This window comes from Phytophthora ramorum (genome assembly GCF_020800215.1).
Source record: "Phytophthora ramorum isolate Pr-102 chromosome Unknown Phyram_PR-102_s0003, whole genome shotgun sequence".
NCBI lineage: Eukaryota > Oomycota > Peronosporomycetes > Peronosporales > Peronosporaceae > Phytophthora > Phytophthora ramorum.
The window spans coordinates 4,666,337-4,688,010 of NW_027150649.1; the positions used below are offsets into that span (position 1 = coordinate 4,666,337).

Genomic DNA, 21,674 nt, shown 5'->3' on the forward strand with positions numbered 1-21,674 from the left:
GGAAGACGGTGAGGTGCTGCGATCGCTGCAAAATCGAAAGTGAGAGACTGCAGAGACGGTCGAGTCGATCAGTCGATTGAGATGGTCCTCTTGCTGCGACCACCACAAGAGGTCCTCGAAGTGCCGGAATCTAATCGACTAGGAAGATCGGACGGGAGTTTTTCAATCATCTCGCGCTGGAAACAGCCGACAGATAGCGTCGGCACTTTGCAGGCCTCTACAGCCTGTAGAGGATGGCAAAGTCCTGGTATGAAATACTGTAGTACAGCACCTTACAGGTGAGTCTGGCGATGCATCACGGACTGACGTAATAGCTTATGAGTCCTAGCGAGAAATTCACCGAAAGCTCAGCGAAAGCATGAAAAACTCACATGTCAATTGGACACATCTTCTTTATCTGTTTTCCATCGTAGCTCATAGTGATCTTGTCAGGTGTGGGGGCCACGCTCGTCAGAGCGGGAAGAGTGTATTATCGCCGACGGCCACTGCGGAGAGCAGTGGCTAGCCCCGTGGTGGGTTGTGGTGGGTTACGCGGCAAATTGAACAATGGCTATCCTACACTTGTTGCCTCACGACCACCAATTTCTCTCGCTGGAAAACCCGTTTTCCACGCGTCAATGCGTCCAGAAAACATACCTTTTTTTTTCCTGCTGTTTGAACGTTGAAGGCACTTTCTTTCAGCTTTTACAACACTCAGGCTCAACCTCTGTGGTCGAGATTGCTACGGATACTCACGTACACATCTTCCTCTTGGAGTTTAGTGGCGCGCCCGGCGAATGGAGCACTTGCCTGAAGCCGGCGTTTCGACGGACGGGGTCTCCGGAGCGGGAGTAGTCTCCGATGATTCGGAGCTGCCGCTGGAAGGGGAGTCCGATGTACCGCTGGAAGGAGAGTCCGATGTACCGCTGGAAGGAGAGTCCGATGTACCACTGGAAGGAGAGTCCGAAGCGCCACTGGAAGGAGAGTCCGATGTACCGCTGGAAGGAGAGTCCGATGTACCGCTGGAAGGAGAGTCCGATGTACCGCTGGAAGGAGAGTCCGATGTACCACTGGAAGGAGAGTCCGAAGCACCACTGGAGGGGGAGTCCGACGCACCACTGGAAGGAGACGTCTGCGAGGCGCCTCCACCGGCGGGACCAGACAGCGGAACGCAGTTCTTGTACACCTGCCACCAGGTCTTGCTGTCGCGGCGCTGCAGCGCCAACCAGAAGAATCGGAACATGCAACCTCCCGCCGGACAGGAGGAGTAGTCAATGGGCTTGAAAACCGATAGGGTTGCCTTGGTGCCGTCACCGTATGCGCTCTGACAGTCGTCATTCTGCAGCACCATCTCGTCGTCCAGCCAGACCTCGCACGGACCAGCGTGCACCATACCACGAGAGAAGGTAGCATCGCCGGTGCTCGGCGGGTCCTTCGGGGTGGCCTTGGGGTCCGTGAAGCCACAGTCAGCACCATAGAGCTTGGTGTCGCTGTCGATCATCGTGCGAATGTCCTTGATGTTGTTGGACGCCTTAAGCTCCTTGTAGAGGGCCACAAGACCCTCATCGCCCTTAGCCTCGTCCCAGTTACCCTTCCACTGGGGTTCGAGCTCAACGACCCATGCCGAAGGCGATTCCGTGCCCTCCTTGAACTCGGCTAGAGGCTTCTCCATGTAGCCGTGCGCTTGCACGTAGTCGGCGGACATGGCAACCACCGCGGCTGCGGCGAAGAACGATGTTGACGACACCATTTGATGTTCGAAAGCAGTGGAGAAGGGCTGAGGTGGCGCGGTTGCTGCTGCAAATTCGAGAATGAATTCTCTGGCCAAGCGGACGGCCAGACAAACAAGGACAAACGATGCGATGCTTACGTCAATCGCAGGCAGAGCAGATCGCCGAAAACTAGCATATTAATTTTTAACCATCGATTATTAGTCCGTCTGCATTGAAGCGGAGCTTTGCAGAGACTTTCACGGTGCGAACAGCGTGAAAAGACTCCAGGAGTCGATTCTTGCTGACGAGACATCCGGCGGTGTTAGCAACGGGCTGTGCAAGTCTCGCAGGAGAGCAAGTCGTTCCGACGGGCGGTTCTGCGCGTGTACATGTAAAAGCGGTCTGTCGTTGGATCGACGGATGCCCGCCAGTTGGTTGCCAGCAAGGAGGTTGAGCGCAGATGACCGGGTGTGCCGCCAACGCTAAAGTCGTACGGAGGCCACCACAATGTCCGTACATCCTTCCACGTGGGTTGACACCATGCACCCCCAACATGCCTCGCGTGGGCGTGCAGCCACCGCCTCACTGCAACGGTCACGCGGCGTGAAACCCGAGAATGCTAAGTTGCATCTGGAAACACACGCATCATCTTAGCTAAGCATGAGCAAGCTCTGAGAATCCATTGATAGGAACACGTTACCTCTCTGTCTCCTACTACTTGATCGTGATTCGTACGACACACGGATCATACACAAACGATCGCTACGGACATCCACACGCACACATCGTGTTGGGCTGAGCGCCCTCCTTCCTTTCTGACTCGAGTCGCGCTTTCGGCCGTTGCATTTGCTGCTTGGGGCCGGCGTCACCGCCGGTGTGTCCACAGTCGGGGTTTCCGGAGCAGGGGTCGACTCGGGTGACGCAGAGCTGCCGCTCGTCGGGGCAGTCGTGGTCGAAGGAGTCGTCTGCGAAGTGCTCGAGCCGTCGGACGACGGTGGAGTCTGCGAGGTACTCGAGCCATCCCCAGTGGAAGGGGTCGTCTGCGAGGCGCCTCCACCAGCGGGACCCGAAAGCGGGATGCAGTTCTTGTACACCTGCCACCAGGTCTTGCCATCGAGACGCTGCAGCGCCAACCAGTAGAAGCGGAACATGCAGCCACCGGACGCGCAGGACGAGTAGTCCACAGGCTTGAAGACGGAGATGGTCTCCTGGGTACCGTCGCCGTACACACTCTGACAGTCGTCGTTTTGCAGCACCATCTTGTCATCCAGCCAGATTTCACAAGGACCCGCGTGCACGATACCACGCGAGAAGGTCGCGTCGCCGGTGCTCGGTGGGTCCTTCGGTGACGCATCCGGGTTGGTGTAGCCACAGTTGGCGCCGTACAGCGTGGTGTCGCTGTCGAGCAGCGTCCGGATGTCCTTGGCGTTGTTGGACGCCTTCAGCTCCTTGTACAGGGCAACGAGACCGTCATCACCGCTAGCGTTGTCCCAGTCCCCCTTCCACTGAGGGTCAATCTGCACGACCCATTCCGAGGTTTTCTTGTCCTTGAACTCGGACAGCGGGTTCTCCACGTAGCCGTGGGCCTGCACGTTCTCGGCGGCCATGGCAAAAGCCGTAGCTGCGGCCAGAATGATCGACGAGGACACCATCGTCGCTGTTGTTGGAGTCGAGAATTGGTGAAGGTGCCGTGGAAAAATCGGAAATGAAATCGCTGCGCTGCGGCAAAGCAGTCGAGGCCAGAACAGATCCCCAAAAGCTAGCAAATTAACACCACTGTTAGTACAGTTGTACACTGGGTACAACCTGCTGATTAAGCAGGTGCACCGTTCGGACAGCGCAAAGGTAAAGGCGAGATTTGTGTCCACCGCTCCTTGATGACACCTGTACAGCGATCGAAGCCTAGCAACAAATTCGTGAAAACTTGTAAGAAAGCATGAAAATATGTTGACACTCAATTGATAGGAAAACTTCCATTCTCCTAGCGGTTTTGTTCTGCTGCATGAACACCCTGGGGCCCTCTCAGCTCGTACGACACACAGGTCTCAACCTCTATAGCCAAGGTTGGTTGCACCCGAACGGATAGTCACGTACACTTTGTCGCGCTTGGCGTCCTCCTTTCGTTCGGAGTCTTCTAGTCACGGCGGCGGCGGCGGCCGTTGCACTTGCTGCTCGGAGCAGGTGTCATTTCCGGCGTGTCGGCAGAAGGAGCCTGCGTCCACGTGGTCGGGGACTCCGGGGCAGGGGTAGTCTCCGTGGAAGGAGAGTTCGAGTCTCCGCTCGACGGAGAATTTGAGTCGCCCGAGGACGGAGAGTTCTGGTCTTCTGAGGACGGAGTGTCCGACTTCTTGCTAGAGTCAGTGGAAGGAGAGTCCGACTTCTTGCTGGAGTCCCCAGTGGAAGGAGTGTCCGACTTCTGGCTGGCATCGCCGGTGGAAGGAGTGTCAGACTCGCCACTCGAAGGCTGCGTCTGCGAGACGTTCGAGCCATCGCCAGTGGACGGCGCCGTCTGCGAGGCACCTCCGCCAGCGGGGCCCGTGAGAGGGATGCAGTTCTTGTACGACTGCCACACCGCCTTACCATCGAGACGCTGCAGGGCGAGCCAGTAGAATCGCAGCAGACAGCCACCCGCAGCACATCCCGAGTAGTCCACGGGCTTGAAGACAGAAATGGTCTCCTGGGTGCCGTCGCCGTAGGCGCTCTGGCAATCGTCGTTCTGAAGGACCATCTTGTCGTCAAGCCAGATCTCGCACGGGCCGGCGTGCACAATACCACGTGAGAAGGTGGCCGTGCCGTCCGTGGGCGGGTCCGAGGGCGTGCCGTTCGGGTCCGTGAAGCCGCAGTCCTCGCCGAACTCAGGGCCGTCCATCAAAGTCTTGAGGTCCTTGTAGTTGTTCGTGGCGCTGAGCTCCTTGAACACAGCCAGGATGCCGTCATCGCCCTTGGATTCGTCCCAACCTCCCTTCCACAGAGGCGCGATCTCGACAACCCAATCGTTGGTCTCCTCTTTCTTCCATGTCGGCGCAGGGTTCGCAATGTAGCCGTGGGCCTGCACGTAGTCGACGGTGGTGGCAGCAGCCGCAACCATGGCCAGGATGGACGTCGTGGACACCATTCTTGTTCAGTAGCTTTAGCGTGTCTCGAGAGGTGGTGGAGATGCTGCTGCAAATTGAGGAATGAATTTAACCCCTGGTGAGCGACATCGACGAACGGTGAAAGAGCAGGCCAACCCGCGACAAGCCCCAAGATCGCAAAGACCTTGCAGATTAACTCTCGATCGTTAGTCTTCACTGATTAAGAAGGTGCAATTCCAGCTTCGGACAGAACAAATGCCATGTAAAAGTCGCTCCAGATCAGCTGGTATAATAAAATACCTGCATGTAGTGTATTATACAGTACAACCGCAACCTTGCAGTTATCCGGGGTGTAAAACTCTGAGCATTTCATACAAATTCACCGGACAACACCCGTGTTGCCAACATTTCGATTGCAGCTGTGCGTGTGCAAGAAGCGTCTCTGTCCGTGGCCACCGCCGGCTCTTACAGTGTTTAATCGACAGGCCAACCAGCCGACCCCTTGATGGTCGCGTGCCTCCTGTCAAGCCTCAACCTCATGGTGACCTCGATCCAAACATGGAAACCACCATCTCCCCCAGCAAATACATGTTCAATAATTTCGTGCTTGAACGTGTTGCATCTTCAGAATCCGCCGGTAGTGTTTCGCGTGGGCGTGCAGCCGCCGCGCCGGTGTTTGAGTTCGACGCCTCCAGCGCGCTCGACGACCGCTTCCTATCCTTTTTTGAGATCGCACCGGTCGCCGTCCACACGTTCAAGCGCAGTAAAGCAACGAATCGTGGGGTTGTGGCGCCAGTCGACACCAAGTCTCCATTGCGACAGGATGGACCGGCAGGCGTCCACATCTCCACATCTTCCGCCGTCTCGGCTGGGTTGCCGACAACACGATTGTTGCGGCCGGCTCTTTACGATACCTAGTTGCCAATCTGCTGTTGCTTGTGTGAGCAACTTCCATCTCCAGGTCAGTCATGCTACCGGTAGCGGAAAAAAAATGTGGAGCGCTGGACCGGCCATCCCATCCCTGGAGAGGGTGTCTCGCCGGCTGGCTGGATGAAAAGAACCGGTGTCGTCACGACAGTGTCGTGTCTTTTTTTTTTTTTTTTTTTTTTTTTTTTTTTTTTTGTATTATACGGATTATTGTGTTACATGCTTTCGCAGAACTCTAATAACCATGCGCGACTGGCCATTCCTTCCTGTCACGTGCATCACCTCTTCACACTCCGTCGCCTCTCCTCCTTCTTATAGCCCTCTGTTTATTGTTTGTGCCTCATCGCACCATCTTCTTCCTGTCTGGTCCCACCAGAAGCCGATGTCGTTTCCTTGTCTGCTATCCGCCCCAACGTACAGCTCATGTGTTCTGTATTCCGTCGAGGCTCGCACTGTGATGCTCTGTTGTCTGTCCATGGCGTAATTGGCGATCCAATCCGCCGTCTTGTTGTGCTGCCTGTAGTGGTGACTCCAAGTTGCGACCCCGCATATAGCCGCCAACCGTTTAGTGACTCGATACCAATGCTTCATCTTCTTCGATTTTGGTCTGTGCGTGTTCTTCATCCAACCGATGATAAGCGCACTATCACCAACCACATGTAAGTTGCTCCATTTCATTTCGACCGCTTCTGCTAGGAGCCTTTGTAGCCCGACAAATTCTGCCACGTTATTAGTCATCGTTTGACCTCCCAACGCCGTCGCTGCTGCCCACAACAGTGTTCCTGTCACCTGTCCATTCGAGACTGCATCCCTAGTCAGCTCCACGACCACGCTACCACTTCCCCCGGGCCCTGGATTGACAGTGTCGTGTCCCGCGAGGTGCTCGCAATCACCGCCATTGTGAATTGTTTTACTCACGGCTCACCGCACTTCAGCCGCTGAAGTGGATCGTGCATCACCAGTAGAAGCGGAGCAGAGCGAAGCGCACAGCCGTGACCACTGCACGACAAGCCTCTCCATTGCAGCCCGCCGCAACTTCGTCGGCGCTGTCTGTCCGGTCCGATTTCAAGGTGTACGCGTCTTTCCTTTGTGTTAGCGCGCGTTCATCACGATGTACTCGACACGACCGCTGTCAGAGATTTCCATCCATGTAAGGGGTGACTCCGTGCCATGCGTCGACGCCTGCGCTCTTGAAAACTGCCGTTCATGTACCCCATTCATTCACCCTTCCAGTCTTGTGCAACGGACGTCCGACGATTACGGGCGTGTTGGCCACTGAGCGAAGTAAAACTCATCGTTGTTTCTCCACTCGCGGTCGACTAACTGCCAGCATGAGAGAACGCGAGCCCCGAGTCTTCGCCGCGGGCCACGCCAATACGTCCTCTGGCCTGGTCTCAGACCAACGATTTCACACCCCGTCAATGCAGCAGGGTCGAGAGGCTGCCATCTTTCCATCGAGAGAAGCACGCAGCAGTCTCCTTCGCGAGCCTGTAGTCACCATCACGAAGCCTCAGTGCTTGGCCCTCTCCCGAAGCATGTTAGCTCCGGCCGGCAAGTTTCCGAATGGGCCCCTCACTGCCGATCGTCTCGCGGTGGCATGAGCCACTGGCATCCTTGAAGCCATGCACTGGCCATCTCGATATCGTCACGTTTCATTGTTGACAGGACAAGAGAATTTGTTTAGAGTGCAAGGGCAGCACAACAGCGATCGTTTCGGTGCTTCGCAGTTGAACCAGATCGGATTAGAGCACCGACAGCTGGAGTATCGCGATCCTGCAGTGCAGGCTGCACAGCTCTCAAACACAGCTCGCTGATCGTCCTCTTCTTTCGGGGAAGGAGGGGCGCCAGACTCGAGCACTGCAATTTGCGACTCGAAACGACCTCGTAGTTTTTCTGTTTGCCCCTGAGTAGCGGCTTAACGAAGATTGCCAAGTACGGCCGCTTTCAAGATGCTGTCGCTCACTGCTGTAGTGGTCTGCGATAAAGTTTATAAAGGACTTTGCTGCTATACTTCTTGTACCATGACTGCGCGTTGACGGCACATGAGCTTCGACAGCAAGCCCCCACCCACATACCCACCCACACCTCAAATCCTGTAATACGTGTCGTCGTGCTGAGCTCTCTTTTTGCATTACTATCTGTTAACGAGAGGGCAGGGCTCGGCGTCCACGGCCAAGATGTCGACAACGATGCAGTCGAAAGAGGAAGGCTTCTTTTTCGCGAGAAGGTACTAGAATTTTAGGCTAAGTTTAGTGAGAGCTCGGCCGAGCTCAGTTTCTCTTTTACTCGGTTCTCGACCCAGTACTCCACACAAGAGATGCTCAGAATGAAGTTCATAACATAATGTAAGCCCACATGAAAAATTTGAGTTTGTACGCCGGTCATTGGAAACAGCCTCCGTATCCGTCTGTGGAGTGAACCATAATTCAGGTTGTGTTGACTTCGAAGGGCAGTTGGAAGAGGAGAGCAAGGATTACTACCAAGCTGCTTAAGTACCAAGGCACGGAGGGCATGGTGACCCCTCCTGTGATCAAGATTTCCCACCACATCCAGCACCAAACCACTGAGAACGTGGTGACCCTCAAGTGTTCAAGTCTGCCCACCAAAACGCGGAGGCCTTGGTGGAGCCTTCGTGTTGCACGATTATCGTGATCCACTGTGGCGGGAGGTTTTGGTGACCCTCCTGCTTCCGTAAAGTTCATCTGCCGTTCACCACGGCCTCGATACATCAACATTGGGTTAAAGTCCCACAGAGATATTGGGATTCGACGCCCCAGCGAGTTTCAGGGCTCTATAGTTTCTAGGTAAACACAAATAGAGGACCTCATTAAAACCGAACCATAATTCAGGATATCACGACCTAGACGATCGTCTGTATGCAGTTTACGGCCGCGATATGTATCGTGAATCACGATTCGTGGCACCTACTGTATCACGTTTGATCACAGCATTCCGTTATCGGACGATACGTTATAATGTACTTCGAAGTACTAGGTCAAGACAGATCTTGCATCTATCTCGGTGGCTCTATTAGCGGGAAACGCAGCATGAACTTGAAGATGGGCACAACGCGATATCGGAATACACGTTAAAGGGGAGCCTGAGATCGCTCGCTTGTGCATTGCAAACAAACAACCTTCTCCAACGCCAGTCCTACTTTGGTGTCCTCCGAGTCGACCTACCGATCAGTCATGGTGTCAAGCACACCCCTCCTCGTTGCTACTGCTGTTGCTGCGGTTGGCTGTCTTACGAGCCAAGTCCAAGCCCACGGCTACATGTACCTCCCGCTTGCGGTCCCACTGGCGAAGTACAAGAAGGGCAAGCAAATATCGTCGTGGATTGTCCAGATCGACCCTCAGCTCGAAGCTGACTGGAATTCGATCTCCGACGACACTGCACTCATCGCGTTGTATGCTGACAAGGCCAAGGAGAGTGGCTACGAGAACGACGTCCGGAAGCTCTTGGACAGTGATGCGAATTTGTACGGCGCTGACTGTGGATACTCCGACCCGGACGCTGACCCGAAGGACCCACCGACGGATGGCACAGCCACGTTCTCCCGAGGAATTGCTCACCACGTATGTCATGGAGCATGGTACTAAGTATTGTGGAGAATCTAACGTTATAGTCGCATTTTTCTTCTGCCGACAGGGTCCTTGTGAGATCTGGCTGGACGACACGATGGTGCTGCACGACGACGACTGCGCGAAGACGTTCGGCACCGCTGACTACGCCACCATGAAATCCGTGCTCAAACCGATCGACTACTCATCGTGCTCGGCGAGTGGTTGCATGCTACGCTTCTACTGGTTGGCTTTCCAGGGAAGCAACGACGGATACGTCTGGCAGATCTACAGTAAGACTCGAGTCCGGTGACTTGTATAGCGTGGCTCATCGTTAATCAACTGTACATTGTGTTTTATTCTACAGAGCACTGCGTGCCGCTCACTGGTCCGGCTGAAGGGCAAACCAGTACAGCTACCACAAGTTCAGCCTCGACTTCTTCGAATACCACCCAAACGACGACTACGGAAGACCCCGCTTCGGAGCCTTCCACCACTACCGCTCCCTCTACGACCACTGACGCACCAGTCACCGAGACAATGCAAGCTCCGACAGCAGATGAGGTTACAGTGGTGGAATCTTCAGCGACCACGACGGAATCGCCGGGTACTACGCCTTCGACGACGGAGAAGTGCAACGCTCGAAAGCGCGTCTAGACTGGCAGTTCCGTTCGCGTGTTCGCTAGTCAGTGGTAATACATGTAGCAACGAGTGATGTCTCCTAGGTGTTGTATCTGTAGTTGTGGAAGAGGGGCGCTTGAGCTTATCATGCTTTTCGGTGTTGCTGCGAAGTACAGACTTGTGCTATCACTTGTGCTATCATTTGTGCCATTACTTGTGCTATCATAGCACTGCTATGTTCTCATTCTCCTTGTAGTGAATTGTTTGATAATATAGTATCGATTTGTGAAAGCAATTCTCCAATTGTACGACTACGTAATAGTATATATTCGGATGGTCTGTTGCTGTTATTTATTCTGATGTATTTGATACTATAATGTATTCGGATTACTACTATCTTTTATTCGGAAGCATGATACTATAGCATATTCGGTAAACATACTACTATTCGTTTGTTATGGTTTGCTACTACTAAGTACTTCGAGATATTTTTTATTTGGAAGACATGAATGATACTATATTTTTTCGGAAGCCCAATACGATTTTCAAGCAAAATACTGCATGTACGCGTCTTCTTGCTCTGTTCGGCACCGTCAATAAAAAGGAGCTCCAATATTTGCATTTGCGATCGGTGATTGAAATGCGTTAGGACGCACGCATTTCCTGATTACACCTTGAGGTGATCCCCATTTTACAGAGCAGTACGTCCAGATTGACGCTACTGCCGTTGTGTCTGAATCTCCAACCAGTCTTTACTTGACCACAGACAAAGTACCGAACACCAAAAGCTACCGACCTCATATTTGCTTTCCGCGAACAAGAAATGCGTTATCCGCGCCCCAGGACGTTGAATCTCACAATCCTTCTCACGCTCACTTTTACGTCGAAGTACTCCGCAGTCACCTGCTGCCTTGCTGTCCTGTATCCTCGGTGGACCCGAATGAAACGAGCATTCGCCGTACCGCTCAGTTTCCAACTTGCAGCCTTCCACCTTGGTCAACAAACATTCGAGTTGGCCATGGTCTCGACCGCGTCCCTCTTCGCAGCTGCAGTTGCCACGCTCGGCTGTCTGACAACCCACGTCCAAGCTCACGGATATATGCTGATTCCGCAGACTGAATTCAAGGGCACAGCTACTGGAGCGTGGAGCGTGGAGATCGCCCCGCAATTCCAGGCCAACTGGGAGTCCGTTGCAGATGACACGGAACTGATCGCGTTGTATGCGGAGAAAGCTACAGAAGCCGGCTACGCCAACAATATTCGGAAGCTGCTGGACAGCGACACGAGTCTGTATGGAGCTGACTGCGGCTTCTCCGACCCGAACGCCAAAGCCAAGGACCCACCAAGCGACGGCACAGCTACGTTTGAGCGAGGACTAGCTCACCATGTACGGCGGAATGACTTTGACTTCTAAACAAATCGGGGTTCTAATCTTTTGTTCAGGGTCCGTGCGAGATCTGGCTGGATGACACCATGGTGCTGCACAACGACGATTGTGCCAAGGCCTTCAGTGTTGAGGACTACATGAGCATCAAGTCCGTCTTCAAACCGATTGACTACTCGTCGTGCTCATCGAGTGGCTGTATGTTCCGGTTCTACTGGCTGGCGTTCCAAGGAAGTACCAGTGGCAAATACGTCTGGCAGATCTACAGTGCGTCATGAGTCCCCTTCCTTGATATCCCTACAACTACAAGCTGTTCTAACTTCTGCTGTCTGGTACGTGCCAACCACAGAGGACTGTATCCCTCTGACAGGCCCGGGTGCAGGTCAAACCAGTACAGCCACTGCCAGCTCGATGTCCAATACAACCCAGACATCCGATACCCCTCCAACGAACACTGCCTCGACAGAGGCTCCGACGACTGGAGATCAGACAGCAACCACCATGACCCCCACGTTTACCCAATCACCCACGACCATGACCCCCACGTCTACCGAAGCGCTCGCGACCATGACTCCTACGTCTACCCAAGCTCCTGCTTCCATGAACCAAGTGACGCCGGCGCCTCAGACTGGGAATAGTGGTGCTTCCGCTACTCAATCCCCAATGGCACCGACGACATGGGGGAACAGCGCAGGTGCTACTGAAGCCCCATCGACGACGCAAGCCCCCGCTGCCACGGAGGCGGCAGTGTGGCAGAACACACCCACACCCGAGTCTCCGGCTACGGTCGCGCCAATTGTTCAGACGCAGACAACGCAAGCTCCAGCCTCTGCTCAATCGTTCCCGGCGACGAACACCCCAAACAGTTATTCGTTCAGCACTGGCGCACCAGCATCAAACGTAGCGGGCGAGGCGGACGTGCCGACGGCAGCACCTTCGTTCACGTTCTAGGGGTCATGCCGTAGTCGCGTGAGAAGTGGTTCTCTGAATGTTGCCAATGACCCCCGAAGCCGATACACACCTCACATCCTTTCTCAAGGAAGTGACCAAGAGATTGAATCTATGGTCAAATCGTTTTTCATTTTCGATGAATGTTCGCTTTACTACCTCCATGGCATTTTGATGTGGAAGCTTGACGGCGAACAGAAATTGTAAGCGAACAGAGAAAGAGATATGATATTCGTTGTGCTTCATACAAAGCGGCTCGAGAGTGCGCTATCTTACATCAAAAGCTCAGCTTCAAGTCGTGAGCTGTGTTAATACGACGGACGCCCTTACATCGAGTGCATCTTCACCTTGAAGAGGAAAGCGCCGACGAGGAAGCCCAGGAAGCTCATCGCGCCTCCCAGGAACACGGGCAACTTGTATCCCAGTGACGTCTGCACGACAGCCGTGCCGATAGCAAAGTTGAGCAGTTGGCCGAAGCAGTTGGCCGAGTTGAGAGCGCCGACGTACATACCAATGTCCACATCACTGCGGCCGCCGAAGACGTGGATGATCGTGGGCACCATCAGCGCAAAGGCACTCCCCTGCGCGACGGACAAGATGGCGACGATGAAGATGTCAAAGCCCACGTTGGAGCAGAAGGCCATGGCCATGAGCAGCGCCTGGGCCAGCATCGAGCCGGACAGCACCCAGCGAGCTCCGAACTGACGCACCAGGAACGGCAGCACCCACGAGTACACGTAGCCCACGATGTTGAAGAGCAGGTCGCCGAGTCCGCTGGCCTTGCTCACCCCGTGGTTGTACGCAATCTGCTCGGTCGAGCACGGGTTGCACGAGTCCGCATTGTCGGCACTCCCGCCGTACACCTCGAGGCCAAAGAACTGGCCCTTGTTGCCATTGTAGGCCGAGTAGCCGTAAAGCACAAAGAACATAATGGCCGCGTAGACGGTGAGCATGGGCGGCATGGTCCTCACTCCGTTGAAAATGGTCACGAACGAGTCCCGCACGCTCTGGCACGTACTAACATCGTCCGTTTTCCGCAGTGGGGTCTCTTTACCGAAAACGACAGCGACCGCCACACTGATGAACATGACGACGCAGAGCAAACCCATGAACCAGTGCAGCGTCAGGTACGCCGCGCCCCAGATCTGGATGTAGACTGCAGGAATAATGGCGCCCATGGTGGCCCAGCCGAGGCCGAGTGCGGCGCCGAGCGTCTGTCGGTCGCCGGCGAAGTCGGCCACCATGAGCATCGTGGGCGTCTGGCTGCAGGTCACAGTGATGTCCATCCAGAGGTAGAAAATGAGCGTGAAGACGGCCGTCCACTTCCGGTCCGTCTTCTCGCCTGCTGCGCCGCTGCCGACGTCGCCCAGCGCCTCGCCGATCTCGCTGGTGTAGCCCATGAGGATCCAGCAGACGATGCTGAGGATGCCCATGCCGACGAGAATGGGTCGACGTCGGCCAAAGCGGGACGTGCTGCGGTCGCTCAGCACGCCGATCACGGGGCCGAAGATGATCCCGACCACCGGCCCGATGACCGACGTGAGCTGCACGGCGTAGTTGGGCAGCATGGTGCTGAGGTACGGGCCAAGCGCGGCCCACTGCGCCGCCCAGGCCATGTTGACGGCCATGCGAGGCATCGAGACCGCCAGCAGGATCCAGAATGACGCGCCCTGGGGCTCCCTGGCGTCCCCCGCTTCCAAGTCAGGACGCTTGGCTGTGCTGCTGCCGCGCATGACGGGCGACATGAGGTTCTCGTAGTCGACCGCCGTGCCAGGCGCGTGCGACGCCACCTCCTTGAGCAGGAAATTGGCCATGACTGCAGCGGCGGTGGAGTGGGTGTGGATAACGCACGGCAGGCGTACGCGGCACGGCGCAAAAGCAGGAATGACCGGTCTCTTCGCGAGTCCCGCCTGCTGGAACAGAGGCGGGTGGGCAGAGTGGGACCCGCTTGCAGCGGCACGTTGCCTACACCAGCATGGCGGCTCTGCTTGACTGCTGAAAGGAGACCAACAACCAAGTGCAACGATGCTGCATCGACATTGTGTAACCGTCAACTTCAACGTGGTAAATCCCACTATTTTTCATACAAAACCGAAGTGTAAATCTATCTAGTCGAGAGGATGTTTCAACCGCTTATGCCGAGTGTTAAAGCGAGCAGCACAATCCGTGGCAGATGCAGACACACATCCCCATTGCGACCCGGCGCCGATCGATCGGCTCGCTCGCTTGCGTTAATGCACGATGAGAAAGAGCTCTGCGCGCTTCGAAGTCACAGCCCTTTTAGAGTGCCTCGAGAGCTTAAGCCTAGCTAACGTGGATGACGCGTTAGTTCTTTAAAGCTGCGCACTGCATTCACACAATCGAGTATGCTGTCGTTTAACTGCTGCTCTGCTGTACCCGCTTACGCTTGACGTTACCTACTCGGCAACATCAGTCGGCCTGATCTTGCTGCTAGCCCGCCGGAAACGTGCCAGAGAGCCTACATGTCCTCCAGGCTCAAGATCAAAAATCGCCGCTACGGAGCAAGAGAGTAACTTCAGACATCGAAGGAAATACAACCTCACTTCACTTCAGCAAGAGAGTTGAGCTCAATTGCGAGCAAATCAGAATGTTCAAAACGAGTTCAACCACGGCTCGCCACTGCTGCAACCATTTATGCTTGGCATGATGCGTTAAACAAAATCGTGCTGACAACTGTGGCTGCACTTCGAAACGTTCCTCCATCATCGACATATGTCACGAGATCAATGGTGGTGCTCGCAGATTCTGTGAGCTGAGCACATGCTTACGTTTCCATCGTGATCATAAGCCGAGGCACAACATGTTCAACCCGCGAGGTCGCACAACTGTGGGTCTACAATCGCTTGCGGCATTAGACTGCGACCCACTGCATGCATTTGCTGCAAGTCTCAAACTTCAACGTGGTCATCCTTTAGTATCCGAGGGGAATGCGTTATGAGGGACATGTTGTGCATCACTTCGCTTCCGATTTCGCACTTGCGGATGATCCTCCATCCTTCTCGTTTTGTACGGTGGTCGGTGTACTGCTAGTTGCGCTTGCTGACGCAGCGTTCTTAGCCTTGGCTGCAATCGCACCAACCGCGGCAGCGTGTGCAAGAAGAGCGGCGCTAGGACCCGAACTTTGAGTTGCAGCAGGAGCGGGGGTCTTGGTCGCAATTGCTGGTACTGGCTTTGATGCAGAAGCGGTTGCTGGTGCCAATGTCGGCTTCGGTTTAATACTGTTGGCACCCATTGCCTTCTGCCAGATGCGCACGCGTACAACCTCTCGATTGAACCGCTCCACGTCGTGTGCAGCCGACACTTGGCACTCATGCCGAATTTCGGCAGATGCCTCTCCAAATCGACGCTGGATATCTGCCGCGGACAACTCGAATGTACTCTCTGGTGTCTTCTTTGCCAGCTCTCCCCGCAGGCGGGCCTCGAAGAACTCGAGTTCCGAGCGAGCGCGCTTGGCGGCAGGAGGGGGGGTCGACGACGGAGTAAACACGCGTGGAGGTGTCGACACCGAAGCCACCTTCTGCTTCTTGCTCGCTACAGCACTGACTGCTGGTGCTGTTTGCTTCCGCTTCAAATCTGCCGGCGCTCCCGCTGTTGTTGTCGATTTCGCATACATGAAATGCATTGGTGGAGGGTTCGCCTTCCTCCTCAGAAACCTGGACGCCACAAACGTCAGCGGCAGCGTGTCTTTCGGGCCGAATGGTCGATACCAGGCATCCGGGGCTCCTGTAGGCAGCGAGTACGTCGGATACAACCGAACCGACGACTCGTTCTCCTCCGTCTGCGTCCCCGCTGCGTGTCCGTTATCCTGTCCCGCATCCTGCTTCTCTGTATCTTCACTACTCTTTCGTGCTTCAGCAGCCGTAACCTGTCCCTCGGTTGTCTCTGCCAACTGGGCGTTGATCTCCTTGGGTGTCTTGTGGAACTCCTCCGAGTCCGAGTCCGGCAGCAATTCGTCCGTCTGCACTGTCGAGGGTGTCTGTCCGTAGGCCAGGAACTTCCACAGCAGTTGGCAGTCTCGGGGCGCAACCCGCACTTTGTGCGTCGTCTCCAATTTCTTGGCTACTGCACCCCACCGGATAAAGGCCGGGGACTTGTCCTGCTCCAGCACCGTAGGTGCCAGCGTCTGTGTCTTCAGCTGACTCATGATAACCTCGCACAGCAGCGCGCAGTCCCGACTTGAGTACCTGCCCAGCACCTTACCGTCGTCGTGTACCCCCTGAATTACGCTCGAGTTGGCGCCCGAATGGGCCGCCGCGCGCAGCCGTCGCCGCTGTCCGTTGGGCCCCACAGCGTCCACGACGACGGCCACGAGGTCAGAGGACGCGGGTGACGCCGTCACGCCCCGCACAGGCGACGAGTTACGCGTGGACGCGGGGGTGGACGCCGGAGAGGCGGAGCGGGTTACGCGGCGTCGTTGAGAGCGCCGGGCGGAGCTGGTGGCAACTGCAGCTGTGGACGGGTAGAGCGAGGCCGCCGCCTTGGCGCTCGGCTGGTGCTCGCGCTTGGAGCGCCGTAGCGCATGCTCTGACGAGTCCATCGCGACCTGGGGTACGTTTGAGAATGACTAAAGCGTAACCCTATGGGTACATGAAGTACTGTGATGTGTCAAATGAAGACCAACTTCATCTTGCAACTGGGTTATGTATTTTCACTTTGCAGGCTGTTTACGCTAAGTCGCGCTGAATTACCTGTAACTTGTACAGCACTTGAGCTGCAGTCGGCCGATCCTTCGGGTTCACTGACACACATTCGTTCCCCAGCTCCACCATTGAGTGCATCGCATCAGGAGAGAACTGCACGCGTAGTTTACCCATGGCCATGCGCTGGAGGATGGCCAAGTCGCGCATTCGATGCCCCGATCCGTCGCTCTCCGTCGCGTGAGAATACGGGAGCACGTGCAAGTCTAGCTCCGACAGCACCACCCCGAACGAGAAAATGTCGGCCTTGTCGTCGTACCGCTCTCCCATGAGCACTTCCGGCGCCATCCACAGCGAGGTGCCTACTCCAGCTGTCATAGTGTGGTCTGCACGCTCCCGAGACACGCCAAAGTCCGTCAGCTTCGCGTCCAGGTCGGAAGTCAGCAAAATGTTCCTGGACTTTAGGTCGCGGTGGATCACGACGGGTTCCAACGAGTGCATGTATGTCAGCGCGTGTGCAGTGTGCAGTGCGATCTTGACCTTATTGTAGTCGAAGCCGGTGGGGTAGTGCTGGTCATCGTACGAAGCAAGAAGCCCTCTCAAGTCCCCACCTTCCATGTACTCCATCACAGCACATATATCGCTTAGCGCATTCCACGCTACGCCCACGAATTGTACGATGCACGGATGATCCAGTGACGCCATGAGCTTGACTTCGGCCAAAAAGTTGTTGACGTGGGGGACGCTTTTGCGGTTTGCCGGTAGCATTTTCTTGACAGCAACGATGAGGCCATTGAAGGCCCCCTTGTAAACCTCGCCGTATCCACCTTGGCTGATCAGCTCGCCGACCTCGATTTTTTCTCTCGGGATGCGCGCTGTAGTGATGGCATCGTCAGTCCAGAGACCCACTTTACTTCGTGGGCGATTGTGTCCTCCTTGAGGCGCAGGTGTGTGGTGGCGTTCGTACCCTCCATCTTCCTGGCCGAGTCTGCTCTCTTCCATCCATGCTAGATTTTCACATTTGTCGAGAGTTGTCTTTGTTGATTGCCTCCAACAACTGAAAATGGCGATTCCAAGCTCAAGAACTGAGACCCCGAAGGCTGTGGCGCTAGCAGCAACGATCGGTGTGTTGATATCCAGGCTAAAATCGTAGTAGATGCTTTCGGCAACGCGAGGGTAGTCACCTGGACTGAATTCGCGAATTGCAAACACGCCCGTGGCAATGGAGAACGACGTGAGCACGACAATGGCAGCAATTCCGATACTTCTACTCTTCACACGAAATATCAGGATACGGCTGGTGATGGAAGCAAGTAGGGACCCGCCAACTAGAAAGCAGAGCACGTTGCTTCGAAGAGCTGGCAGGAGCACGCCCAGCACAGCGAGCGCTGCACAGCCGAGAGCCAGAGATATGCAGCTGACAATCGTGATCGTGACATCCAGCCTGCTCACGTGGATAGTTGGCATCTTGTTGTGGCCCTGGCCAATACGGTAACTTCTTCTTGCGCTGTTGTTGCTGCTTCGGCTTTAATTCGAAAGTGCGTTCGACCTGGCACCGCGTTTTGCGAAGGGTTCGCAGGCCAGCTTCGAGGCCACATAACTTACCCGATAGCTACGCACCCATCGGAACGCTGGAACTCGGCAAGTGCAATACCGTTTATACTGGTGCTTTCTGGACTGGTCCATTCACTTTGCCCTCAGAAATCAAATCGGAAGGTGGCATTGGATGGCAAAGAGCACACGAGGTTGCAAAGCGTTTCAAGGATCCGTAAGCAGAGCTCTAGAAATCCACTTCAACGACTCAACTATGGTTGGTGATGATTGGCTGACCGACAAATACAAATTCCAAGTGACTCGGTCTTCGCCAGTCATTTTAGTCGCGCGGAGTCGAAGCCACCAGTAAAAATAGATCAGAGACGAATGGAGCGCTTCTCGTCGGGCGGCGGCTCCTTCCGCGGTGGGCGCGGACGCGGCGGCTTCGGACGTGGACGCGGAGGACGCGGAGGTCGAGGCAGAGGACGTGGACGAGGCGGCGGCCGCGGGGGGAGAGGAAACTTCCAGCAGCGACGCCACGATGATGCGGGGTACACCGAGGGTTACGCTCCGCCTCAGGCGCCGTACCCGCAACAGTTTGGAGACTTTGGACAAGGGTACCCTCCTCCGCAGCAGGGGTATGCTCCTCCTCCGCCACCGCAACAGGGATACGCTCCTCCCCCGCAGCAGTTCCCTCCGCAACAGGAACAGTTCCAGTCCCAGTATCAGCAGTACCCACCTCCTCCACAGGACCAGTACCAGCCTCCGCAGTATCAACAACAGGGTTACGCGGACGACAGTCGAGGGGGATACAATGGTAACCCTCCCCCGGTGGCGGACAGGTACCAGCCCATGGACAACTTCCAGAACCAGCCACCACCGTCGGCCTACCAGCAGTACCAGCAACTTCCTCCTCAGCAGTATCAGCCGCCACCGCCTCAGCAACAGTTCCAGCAGTTCCAGGACGAGAGTCCAAGGTATGCGGCCAATCCGCCGCTTCCTCCTCAGCCTCCAGTGGACTACGCAGATGCTGCACGGGCGAGACAACAAGCTTATGCACCAATTCAGTCGGAGGATAACACCCCGGAGGATCCGCTTCCTCCGTACCAACAGTCGAGTCAGCCACCTCCGCCGTCGTACCAACAGCAACCTCCACCGCCGCTGCCTCCAACTCCGCAGAGCCAACGCGGGGACTGGAACTACGTGCCGCCACCTCAGGAGCAGCAGTGGGAGCAACAGCTCCAGCAGCCGCAGTTTGGTGGGCCACCTCCAGCGTACTCGCCACAGGGGACAAACACCGGACCGCCGATGGATCAACAACGTCACTTCCAAAGAGACCAGAACCCGAGGTTTCAGGACCGCCGGCAGGATCGGCATGACCGGCAGCAGCACAAGCCGCACCGCCCGCCTCCGCCGACGTATGTTTGTCACAATTGCAACCAGCCGGGTCATTGGAAGCAGCATTGCCCGCTCTTCGCGAACGAGAATGAAAATCGAGCTGGCCCACGACAGGATGATCAGTTTCCGCAGCGCTACGGTCCTGGACCAGGGCCAGACCGACAGTGGGGCTCTGCTCCGCCTGCTCCCGGAATCAAACCGCAAGACCCTAGAAGGAACGGTGGATCATATCATATCGTTTCCCCTGAAGACGTGGAAGACTCGGGACTTGCAATGAAAAATGAGCCTCGCGGCCAACCGCCTTTGCCTGGTGGTCCAGCACCTCCGCTGCCGCCCGATTCACAGCCTCCACTTCCGTACGGTAATGATGGGTACGCTCAGCAGCAGTCTCAGCCTCAGCCAGGAGAGCAGGTGTGGAAATGTGATACCTGTGTGAAGAGCTTCGTTATCGTGTCTCAATATGAAGCCCACATAGGCACTCACGTAACGTGCTCGGACTGCGATTTCTCGGCTTCGAAGCGCGTTGTTACTGCGCATTATCAGACGGCGCACGGACAATACGCTGGGCAGGGACTCAAGGAGATTGACGTGGAAGGCCAGAAGTTTATGGTGCTTGTGGGCAACTCAGTGGAGGATATTACCAAATGGCGTGAAGAGCGCCGCAAGAGATGGCTTGCAATGTCGAGTCAGCCGAAGCCACCAGCGGCAACGCCAGCACCTGTGGCGGGAAAGCGAAAGCTTTCCGTGTCGTCTGAAGAAGACCTGGAGGAGGGCGAGATTGAAGAAGACGAAGAAGCTAAGGCTCAGATTGCGTTGAAGACTGCAGCTAGGAAGCTTGCTACTTCTGACGCTGGAGCCTCAGAAACGTCTGGGACGGGCACGCATGAACCACCCGCGAAAAAGCAGCGCAAAACGATGCTGTGCAAGTGGTTTTCCCGTGGCCACTGCCGCTTTGATGAAGGGCACTGCAAGTACAGCCATGACCGCTCGGCATTCGGGTGCCGCGCCATGATGTACAAGGGCTCGTGCTCGAAGGGTATGTATTGCCCATTCTCTCACGATACCGCGGTGTTGTCGGGACAGCGTGAGCGATCGCAGAAGGCATCGAAGGAACGTGCTACTGAACAACAGTGGCATGGTGAGCAGAAATCCCTTCTGCGCAAGCTACTGGCGAAGGATGTGCGTGTGGAGCAGCTTAAGATGCTGCAGATTGTGCATTTTCTGGTGGCGAACGATTTTTTGCGTTCGCCCGATGGTGAAAAGGCTGATGAGAGTACATCGGAGTCAGCCATGAAGATTGAGGTGCTAAAAAGTGCTGAACCGAGCACGGCTGCTACAGCAGAAGCCAGTGAACCCATTGAATCGGTGTCGGAAGACATTGTAATGGAGGAGGCTTCTGACGAAATGGAGCAAGTGAGCACTGGAGAAGCCCAAGGTGCTGTGCCTCCTCAGGCCATGGAGGCTGATAAGGTCGTGGCAGGGAATGGAAATGTTGTGCCTGTTGTAGAAGCAACTGCGTGTGGACAGGAATCTCAGGGAGTTTCCGAGTCGCCAATTACAGAGGAAACGGAGGTGGTGGCGCCTTCGCGTGATGATGAATCGGAGGTGGTGGTGGAAGCAAGTCAAGGAGAAACAATGAAGGATGCATCTTCAAGTGCCCAGGACCCTCAGTGTCATGCCGAGGGGGCGATCACTGAGGAAGTCGTTGTGGCTGTGCCTTCGAAGGACACGGAGCTTGCTCAGTCTGTTGCACCAGCTAGTGGTGAGGAGCCTGCTAAGGATGTACCTAGCGGCCAGGCCAGTACGTTAGAAGCTAGTGCGGGCGAGACAAACGGAGAAAGCTGAAGCTACGCCTTCGTCCGCGTTGGTACAGCTGC

The 21,674-nt window shown here is 55.6% G+C and overlaps 9 protein-coding genes across 9 annotated transcripts; 4 read left to right on the forward strand and 5 right to left on the reverse strand.

Moving 5' to 3' along the window:
• Positions 1-731: 731 nt before the first annotated feature.
• KRP23_4499 (uncharacterized protein) lies at positions 732-1,729 on the reverse strand (the record flags this gene model as incomplete). Its single annotated transcript, XM_067889462.1, has 2 exons — positions 732-1,111; positions 1,375-1,729. The coding sequence occupies 2 exons, from the start codon at positions 1,727-1,729 to the stop codon at positions 732-734; spliced, it is 735 nt and encodes a 244-aa protein (XP_067748620.1).
• Positions 1,730-2,341: 612 nt separating this feature from the next.
• On the reverse strand, positions 2,342-3,343 carry KRP23_4500 (uncharacterized protein; the record flags this gene model as incomplete). The annotated part of the gene is made up of 1 exon (XM_067889463.1): positions 2,342-3,343. The coding sequence occupies one exon, from the start codon at positions 3,341-3,343 to the stop codon at positions 2,342-2,344; it is 1,002 nt and encodes a 333-aa protein (XP_067748621.1).
• Positions 3,344-3,825: 482 nt separating this feature from the next.
• KRP23_4501 (uncharacterized protein) lies at positions 3,826-4,806 on the reverse strand (the record flags this gene model as incomplete). The annotated part of the gene is made up of 1 exon (XM_067889464.1): positions 3,826-4,806. One exon carries the CDS (start codon positions 4,804-4,806, stop codon positions 3,826-3,828), a length of 981 nt encoding a protein of 326 aa, XP_067748622.1.
• Positions 4,807-8,967: 4,161 nt separating this feature from the next.
• KRP23_4502 (uncharacterized protein) lies at positions 8,968-9,912 on the forward strand (the record flags this gene model as incomplete). The annotated part of the gene is made up of 3 exons (XM_067889465.1): positions 8,968-9,270; positions 9,344-9,548; positions 9,623-9,912. The coding sequence occupies 3 exons, from the start codon at positions 8,968-8,970 to the stop codon at positions 9,910-9,912; spliced, it is 798 nt and encodes a 265-aa protein (XP_067748623.1).
• Positions 9,913-10,894: 982 nt separating this feature from the next.
• KRP23_4503 (uncharacterized protein) lies at positions 10,895-11,290 on the forward strand (the record flags this gene model as incomplete). Its single annotated transcript, XM_067889466.1, has 1 exon — positions 10,895-11,290. The coding sequence occupies one exon, from the start codon at positions 10,895-10,897 to the stop codon at positions 11,288-11,290; it is 396 nt and encodes a 131-aa protein (XP_067748624.1).
• A 381-nt stretch (positions 11,291-11,671) lies between these two features.
• Positions 11,672-12,211, forward strand: KRP23_4504 (uncharacterized protein; the record flags this gene model as incomplete). Its single annotated transcript, XM_067889468.1, has 1 exon — positions 11,672-12,211. The coding sequence occupies one exon, from the start codon at positions 11,672-11,674 to the stop codon at positions 12,209-12,211; it is 540 nt and encodes a 179-aa protein (XP_067748625.1).
• A 323-nt stretch (positions 12,212-12,534) lies between these two features.
• KRP23_4505 (Sucrose transport protein SUT5) lies at positions 12,535-14,022 on the reverse strand (the record flags this gene model as incomplete). The annotated part of the gene is made up of 1 exon (XM_067889469.1): positions 12,535-14,022. One exon carries the CDS (start codon positions 14,020-14,022, stop codon positions 12,535-12,537), a length of 1,488 nt encoding a protein of 495 aa, XP_067748626.1.
• A 1,160-nt stretch (positions 14,023-15,182) lies between these two features.
• On the reverse strand, positions 15,183-16,766 carry KRP23_4506 (uncharacterized protein; the record flags this gene model as incomplete). Its single annotated transcript, XM_067889470.1, has 1 exon — positions 15,183-16,766. One exon carries the CDS (start codon positions 16,764-16,766, stop codon positions 15,183-15,185), a length of 1,584 nt encoding a protein of 527 aa, XP_067748627.1.
• A 2,020-nt stretch (positions 16,767-18,786) lies between these two features.
• Positions 18,787-21,642, forward strand: KRP23_4507 (Nuclear fragile X mental retardation-interacting protein 1; the record flags this gene model as incomplete). The annotated part of the gene is made up of 1 exon (XM_067889471.1): positions 18,787-21,642. One exon carries the CDS (start codon positions 18,787-18,789, stop codon positions 21,640-21,642), a length of 2,856 nt encoding a protein of 951 aa, XP_067748628.1.
• Positions 21,643-21,674: the final 32 nt, after the last annotated feature.